Genomic DNA, 20,402 nt, shown 5'->3' on the forward strand with positions numbered 1-20,402 from the left:
CTGAACTTCTCATCACCGATGATTTATGGGTCAAGGACTTCTACATGTTTCATAAACGTTCGGTATTCAATTCGTGGAGAAACTTTATCGATGTTCTCGGCAGCTAATTCTAGTTCTTGGAATGCAAATCCAGCTAAACTCTGCTTTAAATCCTGCTGCTTAAGCAAGAAAACATTTCATTAATAACATTAGGTTTCTGTTTTACTTAAGAAAAAAATGAGAGACTTTCAGAAGAAAATGTATCTATCATAGCATCAATTATTAGATAAAAACTTAATCACTAGTAGTCAGTGTTGCCAGATTGGGCGGTTTCCCACCCAATCAGGCAGGTTTGATTCCAAAAAGCGGAAAGTCTTAAATTTTAAAAATCGTTTTTCAGACGGAGTAACTTGTTGAATATTTGTGGGGATCTTATTTTATGATTCAACATTCAGACAAAAATGTGAACACATTGAGTGCATAGAAGTGTCTTTTATAAGACCAAACAAGAACATGTTCTTCTAAAGAAAAACACAAAATAATAATACAAGAAAAAAACAATAAAGGAGTAAAAAACAAACTTAAAGCTGCAGGCGGTGTTAAACGGCTCTCAGAAGCTAGCCACCTTTGCCACCTCACTAGCAGTTACATGTTCTTCATTCCTCCCCTCTTCTCCTGCCAACCTGGTCAGAGCAGCATGTGACAAATTCACGAGTAAAATATTTTGTCCAAATTGTTGCTTTTCTGTAGGTTTTATCTCCATAGCAACTATTATATTTTCTGGTCATCTGGGCCAGACGAACAGATCTATATAATTTTTAGAAGAATCGGCAAAAGTTATTTCAAGGTTTCCTTAGCAACAGAGTGTTTTCGTTAACCATGCCCCATTTATAATGTATTCATATCGTATGTCGTATCGTCCTGTTCAACTTGAGCCAGTTTTTCAATTTTTACAATATTTCAGTGAAACATTGACATGCCAGTTTAAGGAAAACTGCACATTTTCTAGTTCACCACGATAACGGTGCTCAAAATTGATAAAACTTTATAAAAAATATTAAAAAAATGATAAAACCAGCATTTTTCTCCCTCAAGTATTTTCCCAATGATGCTTGATGAGCTATGAGGCATTACATCAAAATCCCTTGGAGAAGTAAAAGTCTTCAGGTGGTACGAAAGATGGTGGCCTCTTTTTAAGGTCAAAGGTCAATGAAACTTCAGTTGTGGTTGTAGACTTAAGCTGGTGGAGTGGATGATCTGGTGTAAGTTTTCTATGTAGGAAAATGTGAAAATTGACAAATTTTCCACTTTGCCACAGTAGGTACATTATCTATCTCATCATAATTTTCTAAACTCCCCGACACGTGAGTTTTGGTTTCATTAGTAGATTCGAAAACATTTTTTTTGGACCCCATTAGAGATTTTGGCCCCACACATTTTTTTTAATGGTTTCTCGCGAAGTGATGTCATCAATGATGTCACCATTGTTCGTGGGAGGGTCATTCACTATGTCTTCATCAGGTATTATTTTGTCAAAATTATGAACATTTTCAATAAAGATTTACGGCGGTCCAAAGTGTGTTTGTGCGAACGTGTCGTTACAGTAAACATTTATGACACTTTTCACACTTTCAGGCTAATAATTCCTGTTTAACGTATTGGCCTTTTTTTGATGCCTTTTGGGTGGGAAAATCGTGACTCTACCTGGCAACACCGCTGTTTTGAACAGTTAGGAGCATCACAGGACTTTGCTGGTCAGATCTTAAGTTCATATCAGCCACAACTATGTATAGTGCATTAAAAAGAAATAGCAGCATTTCTGCTGCTTTGCTCATTTCGGGCTATCCCAAAGAGAAATATGCTCAAAAAAGGACAAAAAAGGATGGTTTTGTTTCCATCCAGGTTGTTATCAGCATAAAGTTGCTGCTGCGGCGGCGGCAGCGGCGGCGCAGGGAGGGATGATTTCCATAAAGACGGGCTGTTGTCTGAAAGCAAGCAGCTGTCAGGCGGAATTACCTCTCCGACACAGACACCACAATCGAGGGCGCCCTTCCCATAATTCAGTCTGATTGGCTCAAGGGGAAAAAGGCAGCCTGTGGTGAGTGAAGCAAGCGGCTGGTTGACAGCTTTGCATCTGCAAGGCTCGACGCTCCGTTTGCTTGTTATCATTTTGTCTGCTCGACGTGTCAGTTTTCTCACTTTGGAAAGCTACCTGAACAAAGTGCCATAGAAAATGGACTTCATGAAGTGAAGAGACAAATCCATGCCTCTGCTCTGTTTAACAAACTCACAAACACACCCTGAGAGGCTCATTCTAGTCTTTATAATCTGTATTTTGTGTACTTTAAGAGTTAAAATACCTCCTTTAATATACTTTTCACACTCAGCCTACCGTACATCAAAATTGTTTAAGACTTCTATTAAAAAATACATTTGTAAGTCACCCTGAAATGTTTCCTATTGGGAAAATAAAAGTCTGAGGTTAAAGTTTTTCACAATTTTATCTTAAGAATGTAATCAAAACAAAAATAACTGATTTAAATGGAATAAGAAAAATAAACCATGAACCAAAACATCTATCATTAGATGTTTTGGTTCATGTTTACTTTTACGATTTCCGAAAAATCGTACTTTTTAATGAATCCTAATTCATCGTGTTTCTCTTTATCACAAGCTAGGATTTTCTGTGCTAAAGTGTCTTAACAGATGTCTGCCTGCACTGCAACATCTGAATCTTATAAATTAAAAAAATCTTTGTTAAGAAAAATGGTCTTATTTTCTGACCTACAAGAAAGAAAATCTCATCAAGAAAGTTTTTCTAAAGGAAAATAATCTTAGTTTGAGGAACATGTCTGTTTTTCTTAAAATAAGAAATCTTGGTAAGACCATTTTGTATGAACATTTGTGAATGTTCCTCCAATTACTTTACTGAATCTTTATTCTCTGTAAAATATTTGCAGCTGTTTAAACTCAAACTTTGTGTAGGACCCTTAAAAAAGGAAGTGCAGATTTCGACCTTAAATGGAGAAACCGGACGCCAACTTCAGCCGCGTCCAACTTTGAAGGCGTGACGGATAAATAAATCGTCATAAAACTGGTATTTAAAAAAAAAATCTATGCTTTACGTTTATGTTTGCAACCTGATTATGAGAGTACATACAGTAATAGAAAGTCAATCATCACACTTTATCCAAAGTTTCGTACGTGGGAACAACAGCTTATTGAATAAATCCTTATTTAAAAGGAAACTCCTCATTTATCTTTTATTTTGAAGTCAAAAATTCTTCCTCCATTTCTTCAATGGCTTTTTTTCTCCTCAAAGAAACATTCAGAAAATCCTTGTTTTCTCTTTAAATTAATTTAGTTAGTCAAGTCACCGACTTGGACCGAGGTGAACGTCATACACAGGCGTGGTGAACAGAAACTGGTAGTTTTTCAAAATAAAACTCCCCTCGGAATCAGACAATAAACAAAACAAAACAGAAAATAAGTTATTGTAAAGATTTCTTTACTCCTATATTTATTAAATGTGTGAAACATAAAAACCTGAAAGTTAAAATCAATTCAGAACTGCATTGTAAAGACAAAATATATATTTTTTAAAGCTGAAAATCCTGTATTTACTAGCACTAAAACCCCCATATTTTTCTTTTAAGCAAATATTTAGAACAGACCTTCATGTTCTGGCATAAATCTGCACTTAAATGTCGTGAAGAAGCAGACGGAGGAGCAGAGATGTGTGCTAAGTGCTCTTATCTGTAACTGGTGCGGAGGTGAGTGACAGGGAGGGAGGTGCAGGGAAATGTCCTTAAGGTGTCTTAATTATGGCTCCTCTCCTCCCTCTCACTGTCACCGTCCCCAGGGGAGGGCAAGACAAAAGGAAGGCGATGTTTCATCTCTACTGCCTTGGTATTTTCAGATTCCAGGGGGAGCAAGAGGAGAGAGACGCAGAGGAGGAAATCAGGAGACGCTTCCTCTTTTCCTCTGATTCTCGCCTCCTTTGCAGCTGCGTTTTTAAAATAAGACACCTTAATAAACGCATTTTAATGGCGCCACGGAAGGAGAAAAAGATGCAACTTGATTACTGTGACAGTTTCATCAAATGAGCTCGAAGCCTCTGGCTTTGACTTGTTATTGGTTTATTACTTTGCAGCACAGAGATATATGTGACAAAACGGAGCCGAGGGACCGTCGGTTCCTGCTGCAGCTTTTCGTCCGTCATGTTTGATATCTACAAACTTCCTTTAGAGCACGCCAGCATTCCCGCTCCTGCCCCTCCAGGGAGCGGTGAGGGTTGGAGTCAATGTGGCTACAGGAAAAAAGCCCCTTTCACTCATATGGACGCTTGAACAGCAGCAAGAGAAGACGACGAGAGGCGGAGCTACGGAGGCCGGAGAAGGAGGAGCTGGTGAAATGATGACAGTGATTCCTTTGTAAGGAGACGTTAGAGAGACGCAGAAGAAGTCCATAAAAACAAACTACTCCTTAATGCCTCTCTCAAGCGTGATAAAAGCGCGGCGCGGAATGCTGGCCTTTTCATTTGTGTGAACAGAGCAAGGGAGCATTCACATGCAAACTATTCTGCACATGCAAATAGGAAATGATTTTGTGAATGTGCCCACACGCACATATGCAAACAGCGATTATTTCAAAAGGTCAGCCCTTTTGTTTTGGGACACAAACCCCCCCCCCCTCTCGTGAAAATATTGGCGAAGCGTGGCCTTAAACCCAGACGGACCACGATCCGATCTGTATGCCGAGAGCCGGGCCTCTTATAAATATTGGAGGAAGGACGCCGTTGGGGGGGGCGGCCAAATGCTACATTTGAGAAATGGCCCACCTGAGCACCACACCAAATATCATCTCCCCCTGTCAGAATCTATCCCATTTGATCAGAATAATTGCCGCCAACGTCGTCATCCATTCTGTCATCTTCACAGGCACCGTCCTCCATCTCATCAAACCTCCTTGGCTTCAAGGAGCGTTGGATCAGATGAAATGCTTACATCTGAACGGAGAAAATCAGTAATGGTGTAGCCTCACAGTCATCACCATATTTATAGCTTCAATGCTATTGACATTTACCTCGCCTATTTATATTCTGACAAAGCTGAATATTTCAATGGTGCAGAAATAGGTGCTATCAGGAGGCATCAGAGGAGGCCTGCTGTGTTTTCTCCTATGTGATCAGTTAGCAGCCAAACAAGAGCCTCAAAGGGAAAAATAAAGTGACGTATTACAATCAGAATAATATAATAAGACACAGGGATCTATTTTCAGGAAGTTATCCGCATCTGTCTCTGTTTGTCCATCCGTCTGTCACCTCCCTCCAACCTCTCCTGCCGCTTCAACCACACGACTTTAATAATGTTCAACAACACATGACAACAGGAGGGTCACGGCCCGACAAAACCAGGACAACTGTTCACACGGAAACGCTCTCATAACCTTCTGCAAACACACACCTTGTCAGGACGATAAAAGGACGCGTCTCTGTCACCTCCATTCATGTCCTCAGCCCAGTAGAGTTCCTCCAGCGCAGTTTAAAGTCTTTTTTGCATCATAGCCCCTCCCATTTCATCACACGGCTGGTGCATTGAGCACATTACGTATGTGAGAACTGGACAGAGTGGCCCCTCCCATCTGGTGTTCCCAACAGGAAGTGGCTCCAAGAATCTTCTATTAAACAGCTGTTACTCAGTCATTCTATTGATCAGATTCTGGCTCGGATACCTTTTTTTTTATTTTTAACATAATCCTCTTTTCTTAAATTTATTAAATAATACACTGACCAATCAGATGCTTCAATAAAAGTAGGTGGAGCCTGTTGGCCCCCACAGTCCAAACTGCTTGATTTTGTTTAGCATGCTTTCGAATAGGGGTGTGGCCTTCCAACAAGCTCACTCCTGATCGACATGCAAGAGTAGTCGGCATAAAAACGTTGATCCAAACCAACTCGGACCAATCACTGCTTACTGACAACGTCTGGCCCCAACATGGCGACATTCGTATTGCGATAACTACGTCACACTCACTCCAAGCAGTTCTCGTATACAGTCATGGTTGAGCATCGCAACAACAACTCTGCCACAGCAGACATGGATTTTTTTTTAAGAGTTACTACACGTTTTAGGCTAAAGGCAACGCTGACGCATCCTCCAAGATGCAAGTTCAAAAAATAATAACAACTGGATTCAGGAACACAGAATCCGACCAGATCCACACTGTTACAAAACAGCTCAACTTTACAACAGGAAACAGTAGGATCCACATGTTTGTATGTTTATATGTCACATTATCATATACTTTATTGTTTTACTTGATGCTTTGCACCAAAATTACCAGACCTACATAGCTTCAGAACAGCCTGAATGGACGTCTTTGAACTCTTGTCAGGATTTTTCCAAATTTTTAGACACTTTGAGGTCTAATGTCTCCATATCCAGCCAAGACTGGAACCAGCACGGATCTGGTGAACTGCCTTCCAATGGACACGACACAAACGGGGAAGGAACGGGTACTGGTGCTGATGTATACAATACTACCATTACCGTATAAAAACGCAGGTTATGGTGCATCTTATCGAACATGTCAATCACTTGTGATCTATTCAGCTTTGCTGTTCAATTCTATCCAGTCATTTTACTTTTCCAGCAATTGTGGCTGGTCTCTTATTAGAATGGGTGTGGATGTTAGGGTGGGCGGAGCTTCAGTCGGAATGCCGAAGCGAGAGTTTCTCTGTACTTCACCGCCAAAGATTCTCATTCAGCGACCAGATGGATCAGAGTGACGTGTACAGTGCTCTGAAAAAAGACCGTTGTCGTGGCGATGAACGGTGAAATCCGTGTTTACTTCAGGGTGCGTTACAACGGAGATGCAGACTGTCAGAGGAAAGGAAATAAAGCATCTTAGACACATTGAAGTGCTCTCATTCGCCATTGGACGCTGCTTCGTTACACTTAATTGTTTTGGGGAAACATATGTGTTTTTTTTTTCATTTTTGAAGCACCGGTTTGGCACAGGAAAAAATCCAAACGGTACCCATCCCTACAAACTGTTGGGTCATGTGACCTTTGCACTCCGTCAATCTACAGATGCTGTTGCTCCATGCATGATGCACGGAGAAGGTTGGTTTTCACTAAAGTGATCACAGATGAACTGCTGGGAGGGAGTTGAAATCTGTTGTTCGTACCATTTGTGACCCAACAGGTTCTACCCCTTTGGGTTCTCCTCAGACCAGCTAAATTATAGTTTTTGCTTAACGAAGAGCATTAATCTATAAGTACGGTCTTTTGAGCGTGATATTACCATTAAACTCTAAAAAGATCTGGATGACAAAGTGATGCAAAACAGAAAAAGGTATGCTGAACCAGTCCAATTCTCCTGACCTTGGCCATTTGGGCCTGGACTCCAGTGGCCTTCAGAGACGACACGGCCTTCTGGGCTGCGGCGGGGCTGTCAAAATCCACAAAGCCATAGCCTGGAGAGAAAATAAAATTAGTTAGTTAGTAAAGACAAAATGTAGGCAGATGGGTGACAAGGAGAATGACAGACACTTGGTAATTGTAGCATTAATAGTTTGATAACACGACTACAGAGGCTGCCAGTTCTTCTATGTAGTGAGAACTACATTGTTTGATAATTAGCGACACTGACGTTCATGGGGGGGGGGGGGGGGGGGGATGCTATGCATCTTAATTAGTAGCACGGGTGAGCGATCTGGTAATAACAAACCCAGGCACCCTGCCCACCTCCACCTCCCCGCAGCCCGATTCAATGATTCACACGCAGGCGCGCACACACACAGACACACACACACACAAAACCAACTCACAATTAGATTTAATGACAACTCATATGCATTCATTTCCAATAATGTCATGCTAATTTATGAAAAGTGTATGATGGTGAATCGTTTGAAGGTTCAAAGATGCGCCAATTAATTCTTCAGAAACATCCCTTTTCTATTTGTTCAGCCTTTTGATTTTTTGTGGAGGCTGTGAAGTTGGCAGGCCGACGTGGTGTTCCTCAACGGCCAGCATATTAACACAACCCCATTTCACAGCCTCCGTAATCCTCTCCACGGTAACAAATCTCTCAAAGGTTGACAGCATACCGGAGCTGCTGCTGCTGCTGCTGACATTTCTCTCCCCCCTCCATCAAATCAGCCGGGCTCTCGCAAAGACACGCCGTTTCTAACGCTTTAACCCCACCGTTCATCTTCTTACCCGCTTCCTCTCTTCTCCTAATTCTCTTCTCCGCCCTCTACGTCTTTTTTTTTTTTCCACACCATCTCAAAAATTCATCAGTGGAGGGAAAGCGCGCGCGCGGGGGGGGGGGGGGGGTGTTTGAAATCTGGGGCTGTGATTTATGAGTTATTGTGATCCCGACGTTCTGCAGGATGTATCAGAAACGGGGGTCACGTCTGTGTTAATTAAAATTTGGTGGCGGATTAAAAGCAGTGAATGGTGCCCTCTGATCCACTGTTTCAGACGGAAAGCGCAATTAGAAAAGGATAATAGCTGTGAGAATGGAGGAGGGGGGGGCATTGCTATGGCTTCTTCATCAACTTACTGACAATCTGACAATCAGAAAATGTGCAAAAACACCTTGAAACGACTGCTTCGGAGGCGCGAGGAGCTCTGGTCTGAGACTGAGATGTGAACCGGAAACCGGCGTGACAAAAAGATTACTTCATAACCAGCTGGTCGACCGCGGATGGGAGTGAGAGGCGTCTCTTTCAGTTTGGAAATATGGAAACCCAGAGTGATATTTTCAGAATAAAACAGGAAATCAAGAGACAGAAAGAAAGTAAAATCAATCGACAAGTTACCACATCAAAGCCTTCAGTGACAATAAAACAGTTCAAGTTTCACATTTTTATTCAGTGAGGAAAGACTAACTTTTCTGAATGAGGATTTGATAAGATTTGGTAAAATAATGGAACATTTTTAGCTTTTGCTCAGGCAGCAGCTTCTAAAAAACTTCTACATCAATATTGAAAAGAGACAGCGGAAGAACTTGGAAGTCCCACTCGAATCATTTTGGTGGTCTTTGAATGATGATGATGCCGTTTTCAGTCATAACCTAAAACCTCTGTCTTTTTCTTGGACATAGTTTCTGCAGAGCATCAGGAGTTCATCAGAATTTCACCTTTGAGTTGTCCCCCTCCCCCCCCTTACCATCACCCACAACAAGCCATCTGTTTATGAGCTCTCCCACTAGCATACAATCCCTCACAACCCCAACCTAACATTAGCAGTGAGAGCCACAACGAAAATGGCGAGCAATACCAGAGCTTTTCAGTCGTGGATCCAGATTCCAGCTCAGGCGAGGAAAAAAAAAATGGCTCTATTTGTCTGCAGGTGGATGGATCAGAATGGAGCTTGTTTGTGTCTTTTAAAAACTGCCTTTTTTTCATCTGCTCCTGATTCACATCAATTTGAATTAAAAAATACTCAGAAATGCATTTTAAACTTAATTTCCTTTCTATATGTCGTCCATTTTTGGAACAGATGGATTTAGAATCACCAAAGTATGAGTAAACAATCATGAGAACTTTGCTGACATCACTGCTTAGAGAGAAAACGGCTTGTCTAATCACTCAGACTGACACATCTGTAAATGTTGCTGTTGGATGTACAGTACACACCTTCCCATTCATTTGAATGAGAAGGCGTGTCCAAACTTTTGGTCTGTACTGTAAGTGAAATCATTTACACATTTTTACATGAAAAATCCTAAAAAGTGAATGCAAACTTAGACAACATAAATCTTATTTTCTATTTTTATCTGAAAGACTTTTATATCTGAGCACATCATTTCATATTTCACGTTCATGTTAATTCAGCCTCATGCTGCTTTTATTTTGAAAATGTAATATAACATCACGTCTTGTATTTTTTCTACAAATCTATATCTTTATAACAGTATGCTATATGAAAAACACGCTTTACGTAATACAAAATATAAATATTAACAACAACAGTCAAGATATGGTGGAGTAAGAAGACAATGAGACTCGTCTCCCTGAAATGTTAAGAGTTAAGGTTTCCAAATGACAAAAAAAGATAACACTTAAGTAAACTTTTGATCACAGCATATAAGAATAACTAGTATAAAAAAAGGGGCAACAGTTATGGGGATAAAAACAGGATAATATCCTAATCCGATTTTCTCCTCCGGTAGAGGACTTTATTGAATTACTACCAATCGATACGAGTCTGCATCTTCTGCTGTCGATGTAGCTGTGCTGCACCAAGCCTTAAAGCCTCACTGTCGACTCGAAATAAAGGAGAGGAAACTGGAAAAAAAAGGAACACAGCAGATTTTCTCCATGGACGTCCATCATTCATGTTATGGAGGTCGATTGACTGGCGAGAAAGAGAAAATTGTATGGAAGTCTAATTTTTAGACCGTTTCTTTGGCCCTTTTTAGTAAACAAATAATAACATTTGTATTTGCATTAGTGAAAAAATGTGTTATTACCTCCCTTAATTGTATATTTGGCCAGACTGCCCCAGTAAATGATGACATATTCCCCTCATTCCGACTCATTAGAATATTTTAGCAGCACATTTTGGGAAACACATAATGTAAGTGAAGCCCTCTGGGAATGATTCTCCTTAATAGCGAGAGCATTCCAGTGGTGGATACTTGGAACCGCTGATTACAAATTTAATATTCACACTGCTACCACCTGGAGTGCCGTTATCAAAATTTAAACAGTGTGAGGATTTTAGAAATCGCTGACCTACATTCATTCCTGAGTGGAGGAAGGAGACATGAGAGCAGAAAGGAGGAAGGGAGCCGCTAAAAAGGTGCGCACAAAAGACGGGCAGAGAGGAGGAAGGAAGCTGTTTGGGTCAGCTGAATGCACTGAAGAAGCGACGCCTGCTGAGCTGCCTGCAGACAGAGAGGCTCTTCGCTCCTTCTCTGTGCAGCTATTCAGGCTGAGAGATGCAAAAGGACTCCAGGATGGGAAAAATTAAAAGTGTAGCTGCAGGGGAAAGCGGGTAAAGACATGTTTGGATGATGAAGGGAAAGATTACTGAGAGATACAATTAAAGACTCAGTTTTGCTGATTTCAAGATAGATGATTAAGCACTGACATCTATACATGCGTGCATAAGTCAGCTGGAAACTGCAGGATGATGGCCAATCCTCTGTTTAATGCTTTTCTGCATTATCGGCGTCTTGTTATTGTTAGCCTTCACTAAGCTTTTTTCCTTTGCATGTCGCAGCCATAACCTGTGGACATGTTTGCGTTTCTCACTGCAATATTTTAAAAAGTTACTCTGCAGAATAAAATCTCAACCAAATCTTGGTTTCAACTATTATTCATTGGACATCCAGCAACTTATCAGACTGGATAAGCTAAAGGCTGGTTTTCTACATGACCAGCATCACATTTGACCACATTTAAACCAATTTTGACCCTACTGTGTGCGTATAGGTATTGACAAATGGCAGTTTCAATAAAGTGACTAATAGGTGCACAATCCTTGCATGTAAATATGATAATTGGACGTCACCTGTAGGATGAAGTGGGAGGGGCACAAGAGTTTGTGGCTGGGACAACATAAAGCCCACTGATGGCTCTATGTGGCTACCAATCAGACAAATATGTTCCTAATAATGCACACATTTAAGTTATAACAACAAAATCTTTATATTTTCTCATAATTTAGAGAGTAAATTCAAAGATTGCGGTCAAGAAGGAATCTTCTCTTTCAAACCAACAACTAGTGGTCATTGAGGGAACTGCAGCTTTTGCTTCAAAAGCATTAACAGAAGGGAGGGCTCATTCAGACCAAACCACTAAAAAGGAGTTGATCAACAATTTTCAGTGCTATTAAGGATTTGTGACCACTTGTGTTTAAAGCCTGTGTTTAGAGAACCGGTCAGGACCGGTTTGGACGGCAAGGACCTCATAGTGGATTACTGTAGATCAGGGGTGGGCAAACTACGGCCCGCGGGCTGGATCCGGCCCTTCTCCATGTTTGGTCCAGCCCACTGAACAATATCAGAGACCCATGTTTTTTTTTTTAAATCTGGCCACACGATCAAGACGAGAAATTTTCTTCCCCCCAACTGCAGTCTGTGCTCCAACCTGAAACCCTCTAAAATCTCTGTCAAGCAGAAAAGAAGTATTTCCTTTCTTCGTCACAGTTCATCTTTCCCAGGTTTAGCTTATTCTTTTAGAGCACTTGTGCTGCTTTTTTTAAACAGTGCACCCTGTTCTGTGTCCTGATTGGCTGGAGACCTTGTCAATCAATCTCCTTTGTGTCTCCTGTACAGAAACGCGGAGCTCTTCAGATCTACAGAAATGTGTGATCGATCAGATCTTTGTTTTCATTCTAAGATCCTGGACTTCCATTCTACGAATGTTTGAGAATTTAAACAAGAGGAAAGAGTCAAAATGGTTATGTTTGTGTGAGAAAAGTGTATTTCTCCTGCAATAAACGAGGGAACTCTGTGCTGGTGAAAAGGTAACGCATATATATGCGTAGCTGCAGCAGAAGACATAGAAATCTGCTTTTTTCATTATTACTGGATGAGAAACAGACGTGCAGGACACAGCGCAGCTGTGCAAAACGTGAAACGTGTGATGATGAGCTCAAAGTCTTTATGACGGGAGAGGATCAACTGTTTATTTGTTTACTTTTTTTAATGTATCTGTATATTTTTCCTGAATTTTTGTCTATGAAAATCATAGAAGTGTTATTTGGTCATTGTTGTATTTCATAAATAATGTTATTTATTTTATTAAAAAGATAATGAATGAATGAAACTTTATATATATAGCACTTTACAACTCCTTGAAGGTACCAAAGGGCTTCACAATAAAAAAGAGATCTAAAATGGGAACAAAAGTTTTAAACTAAAAACTTTAGAATATTCTGAACTTTTTGTTCAAACTTAGAATAAAAAATCCAAATGCAGGGATTAAAAATGAGACATTAGAAAAAACACACATGCTAAAAAAGGTACAAGGATGACAGAACAAACAGGATTTGTAGTCTGAGTCTGTCTCACTGCAATCACTGCACTTTATTTTGAAATCCATTTCAATGGGAGAAAACCACACTGCGCTTTAAAACTGTTAAGTCATTTTATTTCATCATATTCTCTGTAAAAGACAAAGTCAAATACTGAAATTTCAAGATTTCAAAGACAAAAAGTGCATTAAAGTAAAACAAAACAGAAGCAGAAAACGTTTACCCAATTTCTTTAGTTTGTAGCTGTTTTTCATCTTAAAGGAACAATTTAGTCACCAGAACTTTTGTTTATTTTATCCTTTTATGAGTCTTTATTAGTGTGAAGCAGAAAGTCCTTTTAAATCTATTATTGGTGAAATAAATCTAAAAAGAAAGTGAGTCCTTGAAAATGTTTGAAGTACAAATAAAGAACCCTTAAAAAACACAGACTGTCCAATCATCTGAGTCCTAAGATGTTTAGAGAATTGCTCCTCTGAGGGGCACTAAATGTGTGCAAACAGTCAGAGCTGGAGTCTTTTGGACGGCTGCTCCCATTGGTAAACAATTTAGTAATTCATGCATCTCCAAGAGGTCAAAAAGTGCCAGAGGTTGAGATGTTTGCCGTCGTTTAGAGGCCTCGTCTTTGCCTCTTGCTATTTGGGTCAGCTCTAGTTATGTTTTTAAAAGAGTTCTCTACATAATCTAGAAAATAGTTGAAAGGAAAAGTACTTATATTATGATTTTATTTAATTTGAGGGGGGAAATATTTCTTGATGCTTGTAAAACCGCGTCTTGGAGCGGGGGATGTTGGTGGCTGACTGAATAATGCGGAGCTGCAGAAAAATTCCATGAACAAAAAAAGAAGTAGAAAGGTTTAAAAGTGCTTTAATTGCAGAAATGACGCCGTGCAAACACCACGAACAGGAACGTCTGCAGATGTTTGTGGAAGCTGGTATAGCTGCTCGGCTGCTGCATCCAACGCAGAGACTCCACAGTTACAAGAAGTCAAGGTTCTGCTTTGAAGCCTTCCGATCGATGGCTGTCACTTAAAAGCCGCTCAAAGGGACGGACTAAATACGCAGCTGCTAATCATGCGGTCCAGCTACAGGCTAATATAGAGGTGAAGAGGCGGAGCTGCAGAAGGATGAATGCGGAGCTCATAGGTGATAAAGGGAGTGCGAACTGCCGTGTCATGTTTCCTTGTTTGGTTTTCAACTGAGGGGGGGAGGGTGTCAAGCTGAAAAAGAGCATTTTAATCTGCCTTTACATGACGCTGGGACCCCCATATAGCCTCCATTCTGCGCTCGCCTGTGCAAGATGCCGCCTTCAAGGAGAAGCGTCAGCATGGATGTCACCTCGGGCTGTGCCCCACACAGGCGTCTTCAGTGAGGAGTCGAGATAAGGGACTCATTACAGCCAGTATCGACAGATCAATCAACTTGCCATTATTCCTACATTCACCATCAAATTATGCTAATCCTAATTACTTCTAGGGAAATGACTATTCTTTATCTGCTAATTGTCAGGATTGTTTGGGGTTTCCTGCTTACGGCATCCAGCCTTATTTGCACCAATATATCCATTTTTCACATTCTCCTATTCGGCTCTAATGATCCCATTTTGCACCCGGTACAATAGAATAATAACGCCCTAAGTATGAGTAATGAATCCACGACAAGTTAGAGTGAATTACAGCGCTGCGCAGTTGTTTACGTCCTTGTCGGTCGTGCGGGGACGCCGGTCCTGCACATGGATGATTCATCTGATTGGTTACACGCGTGTTTATCACTCAGACTTAGCATGTAGTGAAATAATGATGGTTAATGGTGGAGATTGATGGGCCATTCAGTGGGCAAGTATGCATAACAGTACTGTAATATGAGTCATATGATTAATGGATCGATTGCCAATCATGACATTAGCTTTTTAGGAGGGCACTACATGCACGCCAACTATATAGGATCCAAATTAGGCCTGAAAATTAATATTTCTCTAAAGCATATAATGAATAATTTGATATATTTGAGGCCGTAATTCCTAACTGTCCTTATGGGTGGATGTGGGCCGTCTGCGGGTGAAAAGTGGGCAAACCTGGACGGGCCACACGAAATTTTAAGATTGTAGACCGTTCAGTGCACCTGTAGAGAGAAAATGTCGGTGCACATTTTTTTTAACGGCATACTGCAGGCGACAGGTAGTCGTGAACACCAATTCAACACATAAGGGCGAATTACTGTCTCGTATGGATGTTTCCTCGGCTCACGGTGCAGCATTCACGCTCTGGTCAGTATGGAGCTAGGATCCGCACCTTACTGACAACTATAATGTGGTTTACGGACGTCATGTAACATTATCAACCGTTTTTCAAGTGTGTGCAACTTCCATTACCATTACAAGTACTTCCTGATACTCTTACCACACAAACTACAATAGTACATTCCACTTTCACGGCGACCCTTGATGTAAGCCTCAAAGGAACTAAAATGCATCATTCACACTGGGCATGCAATGCGCGTTCACACCGGACACGCAGGGAGGGGCTTCTTCTTCTTTTTGTTTTTCTACTATTTAGTAGGACTTGTTTCCCCCCCCTTCATTTGGACGAGTCTTGGTGCAAAATGTTTTTGCTTTTTCTTTCTCTGCTCTCTTCCCATAAATGAAAGACTTGGTGACAAAGAATTCCAGCCGGGCACAAACTGAGATGATCAATTTCTTCTTCGTGACCAATTTTCAAACGGTTGACCCTTCCGTGAATTAAAGGGGGGCCATCCATACGTCACTATCAAATCTGAGTCTCTAAGTGGTCTAAGTGGTTTGACTTTCAACACGTGTTCACTGGACGGGCGTTTTATACGAAGAGCCAAAAAAACAGCTGTAGAAACTTGTGTAGCGATGCGTGATTGTGGGTTTTGAAGCTCGAGACACGCATTCACATGGACTTTTCCTTGAAAGTGGTCACTTGAACCCGGACTGCCGAGGGCGGTGTGAACATAGCTTTAGACACACCTGCGCTCTTCTTAGGATACACAATCCAAAAAGTCACAGCACCCCTACAGGTCAACCCCCCCATAAAGGTGCATGTGACTAAGGCCTTTTATCATTCTGCCCAAACAAAGTTTGCCGCAGAGATGACAGATTTACAATAGAAAATAAGTTTGTTTGACTCAGTTTGACTCTGGAAATGAGTGTTTTTACACTTTTTATCACCCCTACAGTTAATTACTCAATTAAATAGCAAAGAACAGAAACATTTTCTTTTTTTTTTTGTCTTTACCAACTAAAATTATTAAGAAAAGAAATATTAAACCGTGTTTTAACATTCTGTGTTTGTTGACTTTAGGGTTTGTTCAAACACTGCAAATGTGGGGAGTTGACATCCAGGACTAAGCTAAGCTTTGGGTTCAATCCAGACCCGGAACAAAGCATCTTCACGTTTCTCTCAGCACAAACTGATCACTGAGAGAAAAAAAAAACCAGCTACAGCTGCTTCTCACTAAGCGGCGTGATTGTGAAATGAACAAATGCTTATTTGGGACCTTTGATTGTCTTCTTGTGAGCATGTGTAGCTGTGTGAGAGAACCAGAGAAGATCATACATCCCTCATCTTCTTGCAGAATCCCAGCGGAGACATCTGCACTGCAATTATTATTATCATTATTATTATTATCATTTTAAAACTTCAGAGTGCATCATCTTTTCATCGGAGCATTAAAAGAACATTAAAAAGAGCCAACCCTTCACTTCCTGTGGTTTCATCTGTTACTGACACTCTGTAAACCAAACAGCTGAGCTTCCATCTGCAAACACACACATGCAGAAGGTCTTTCAGCCACGATTCTCCTTCGGTGTAACCATGGCACCTCCTTAAAGGAGGGGAGCAAAACACCCACGTCGCAAAGTAACTGTCACAGAGGACAGTTTTATATTAGATACCGGTGACGAGACAGAAGAACAGGGAATTAACTTATCAAGTTTGCAACCTGGATTTATGGCAAAGGCATTGGCGGCGGGGCTGGAGCAGCCGCCTCATTGGCTGCGTAGTATTTCTTGTCGCCTTCCCCCGCAGGTGGAGAAGTGTCCTTGTCAAGAAGCTGCAGTCGGGATCTACAAAGGGCAGAGAGCCAGGGCTCAAGGCCAAACAGGCCACTGACGGCTCATTGTGCCGACGACAAATTGATCGCACGCACACACACACACACACAAAGGAATTATTCATCCAATATCAGAGGGAACATATTGGCAAAACTGTAGAGGGGCTTATGCTGGCAAAGTATGTGAGACCACCAAAATTGGATAGTATTAGCCAAGACTGCAGCCGAGCTTTTTTTATGGTTTATTCTTTAACTTTAAAGCCATTCTAGTCTGTTTGTGTTCATATAAACGTATAGCAGCACTTTTTAATCTTAAACAGCAATTAGGTAAAGAAGAACAATCTAATAAAAGACCCCCTCTGATGAAAATGGTGTTTTTGGTGTGGAATGCATTTTTTGATGATGGAGGATTTATACAGAGAAAATTAAGCTCAAAAATGCATTTTTGAGTATTTCTTTATTCAAATCGTGGTGAATCAGGAGCCAATGGAAAAATGCAGTTCAAAAAAAGATTGTATTAGTTTCAGTTGTGCATTATGGGAATGTTGCTCAGTGCCAACGGTCCCGCCCACAACTAAGAGGTGAAGTTCTAATAAACTCCTGCCGCTCTGCAGAAACTATGTCCTAGAAAACGACACAGGTTTTTAGATTTTGGCTACAAACAATTAAAAAAACAGGGAAAGCTTCAAAAAAAGATCAAAAGATCATCGGGGTGGGACTTTAAAGTGGCTTTATGATGCTAAATCAACTTTTTTATTAGCTTTTAAGTGAACTATAACATTAATTCCTTACATAAAATAAAACCCCAAAGAAGTATTCTGATCCATTCACACATTTCTGAGCATACTTCTAAAAAAAACTCCTCTCTGAGCACCAGCCCCTCTCAGTCCATGAAAACAAGTGGGTTCTCACACTGTGATGTCACAAAGTGAGGACCAGCCCCTTCCAGGAAGAGTCTGCGCTGCCAACCCCGCCCCCAGGCTAACACACACGCCCACTTTCTCCGTGGAGCTAGCAATGATCGGCTAAACGCTTTCATTTTCTATGCACAATATGAACATCCATCTTTGCAAAAGTTCCGATGTTGTTTGTTTTTGTGGACGAAATGCAGACACTCTGCCGAGGATGGCTCGAGGTTGATGTCATGAAATGGGCGGTACCCACAAGGAGCGAAAGGCGGGCCCTCAGAGTTATAAGCGTCGTACTTCCGGGTAGCAAAATAACTAATATTTCATTAAGAAATCATTCTTTAATATGCCAAAGGTAATATTATATATATATATATATATATATATATATATATATATATATATATATATATATATATATATATATATATATATATATATATATATATATATTACTCTGAAAGGCTTATGAAGAGCATGATACAGGTTATTCAAGGAGGACTAAATTGTAAATAATGTACACAATTACACCAAATCATCTCCTGAGTCAAACAAACTTATTTTTTAATATAACTCTTGCATCTCTGGTGCAAACATACATTTATGGTTCCACCCCCACACACATATAGAGATGACCTTGACCAGGGACAACTGGACATAGACGTCCCCCTTGTTAAAACTGTGCATCTATTTAGTAATGATCAGTTTGGGGAATACATGCATTCTGCTGGTCACTCACATAAACTATTGACAAAGTACAGGTCATATTGGAACGATTCAGCCTAATTAAATTACACCAATCTGGAATTACTTGGAATGAATTGGATTATACCATCATAATTCAATCATGATTAATTCATCTTGTTAAGATGTTTCTCGCCTTTCATGGAGTACATTGAGACAGCCTCGGTTATGAATTCAGCGTTTATTAAATAAATTTGATTAAATGAAAAACCACATACCAGCAAATTTGATAAATACCTCTAATAATCCCAGAGTTATTTTGATCTCAGTTTATTAACAAACTTCACAATAAAGAAGGAAAAAAAATCCTTCAAATTATATAATCTTTTAGGTGAATTCACATTTACAGTTGGTGTAACATGTATATATTATAGATAGTTGTTGCTTTCTTGAGCTACAGTGAAGTTAGGGTTTTTCTTCTGAGTGGTACAGTCCGGCTGGGGGTGGATCGATGCAATTTGGAATAACTTAAGTTACGTTTTCACTGTGAATTGGAAGGGATTTGTCAAGAACATCAATGCTATTTCTCATACAATAAGAGAGTTAACAAAAACGAGAATAAAAACGCAAATCAGACTATGGGGAAAGAATTGAATGACGTTAAAGTTTATGTCCTTACAGAATAGAGACGGTACCTGAGGGTTTTGTTGTTGTTTTTTTTTCTAGCGTTTTCATACCTTTAAATTCCTAATCAAAAATCGGACTGAACTATTCTGCACCATCTGGGGAGTCATTTGACACATTTCTGATTAAGTTCATTCAAAAAATACATTTTAGACACCAAAAAATGTGGACACTTGAGAAACAAAAATAATCCTTTTCATTTAAAAGTTTTTTATTATAATAATTTTGACAAAAACATACTTTCAAATGAAATTTTCGGGGGGGACAGCCCACATGAGTCAAGAAGACCTAATTTTTTATTGGGAGGATGTGACATAAAAACGGTTTCCAGGACATAATCCTGTCTGTAAAATGAAGGGTGTATGAAGGCTGCTCTGATAACACAAACAGTTAGCAGTAACAATAAATCAGGCCTGTTTTTAGGAGAATTTTAATAAAGTATTTACAGTTTTGGAAAAGCTCACCTTTGAAATGACCCCTTAAACATTAGCTAAACTGCATGAAGCTTAAAGCAAAACCTCATGTTTTCTGTTTTTTAAAGGTGTGAAAATCACTTTGAGACCTGACAGGTGCTAATAAAGTTTATGTAAAGTGAGAATCACGGTGAAAAAAGTATGAAGTGTGAACTTTTAAAACTAGATCTGGTACATATCAAAGCTTTTATTACACAACATAACTGATGTGCTTTTCTCCACACTTTTATGGGTTAAAACGTAAAACCAGTACTCGCCGTTCATGTTCCTGAATAAAGAGCAGTCAAAGCATTACCTTCACGCTCTCTAGCTGGACCTATAGTGTCTTAAAATAGCTGTACCTCATGTATTCTCCATACACCCAGAGATTACCAGCTTTGGCTTTCAGGCCTGCTAACACCTCCTTCAATGCCATTTTATTCCCACTTGAGCTTTAGCTTGTAATAAGCAATGTAATCACGGCGTCGGGCTTGACGGCGCCACCTGCCAGCGGACGGGAAGGGGTCCATATCCCAGCCTTCAAAACATGAAGAAGTGGTAGACATAAAAGCTTCTTGCCTGGGATAGGACAAATCCGTTCGTGGCGGTAAATAACCATGTGGC

General features: G+C 40.2%; 1 protein-coding gene across 5 annotated transcripts in view; it reads right to left on the reverse strand.

Annotated features, from left to right (window-relative positions):
• The window catches only part of LOC101170938 (RNA-binding motif, single-stranded-interacting protein 3), a 365,275-nt gene that overhangs the window by 150,776 nt on the left and 194,097 nt on the right, over window positions 1-20,402 (reverse strand). For all 5 annotated transcript variants that reach the window (XM_011480741.3, XM_011480740.3, XM_023959620.1 and 2 more), the window contains one exon: window positions 7,368-7,459. In XM_011480741.3, the coding sequence (XP_011479043.1) occupies window positions 7,368-7,459 (92 nt within the window). The remainder of the gene's footprint in view (window positions 1-7,367; window positions 7,460-20,402) is intronic.

The sequence above is a fragment of the Oryzias latipes genome, chromosome 11, assembly GCF_002234675.1.
Source record: "Oryzias latipes chromosome 11, ASM223467v1".
Lineage (NCBI taxonomy): Eukaryota > Metazoa > Chordata > Actinopteri > Beloniformes > Adrianichthyidae > Oryzias > Oryzias latipes.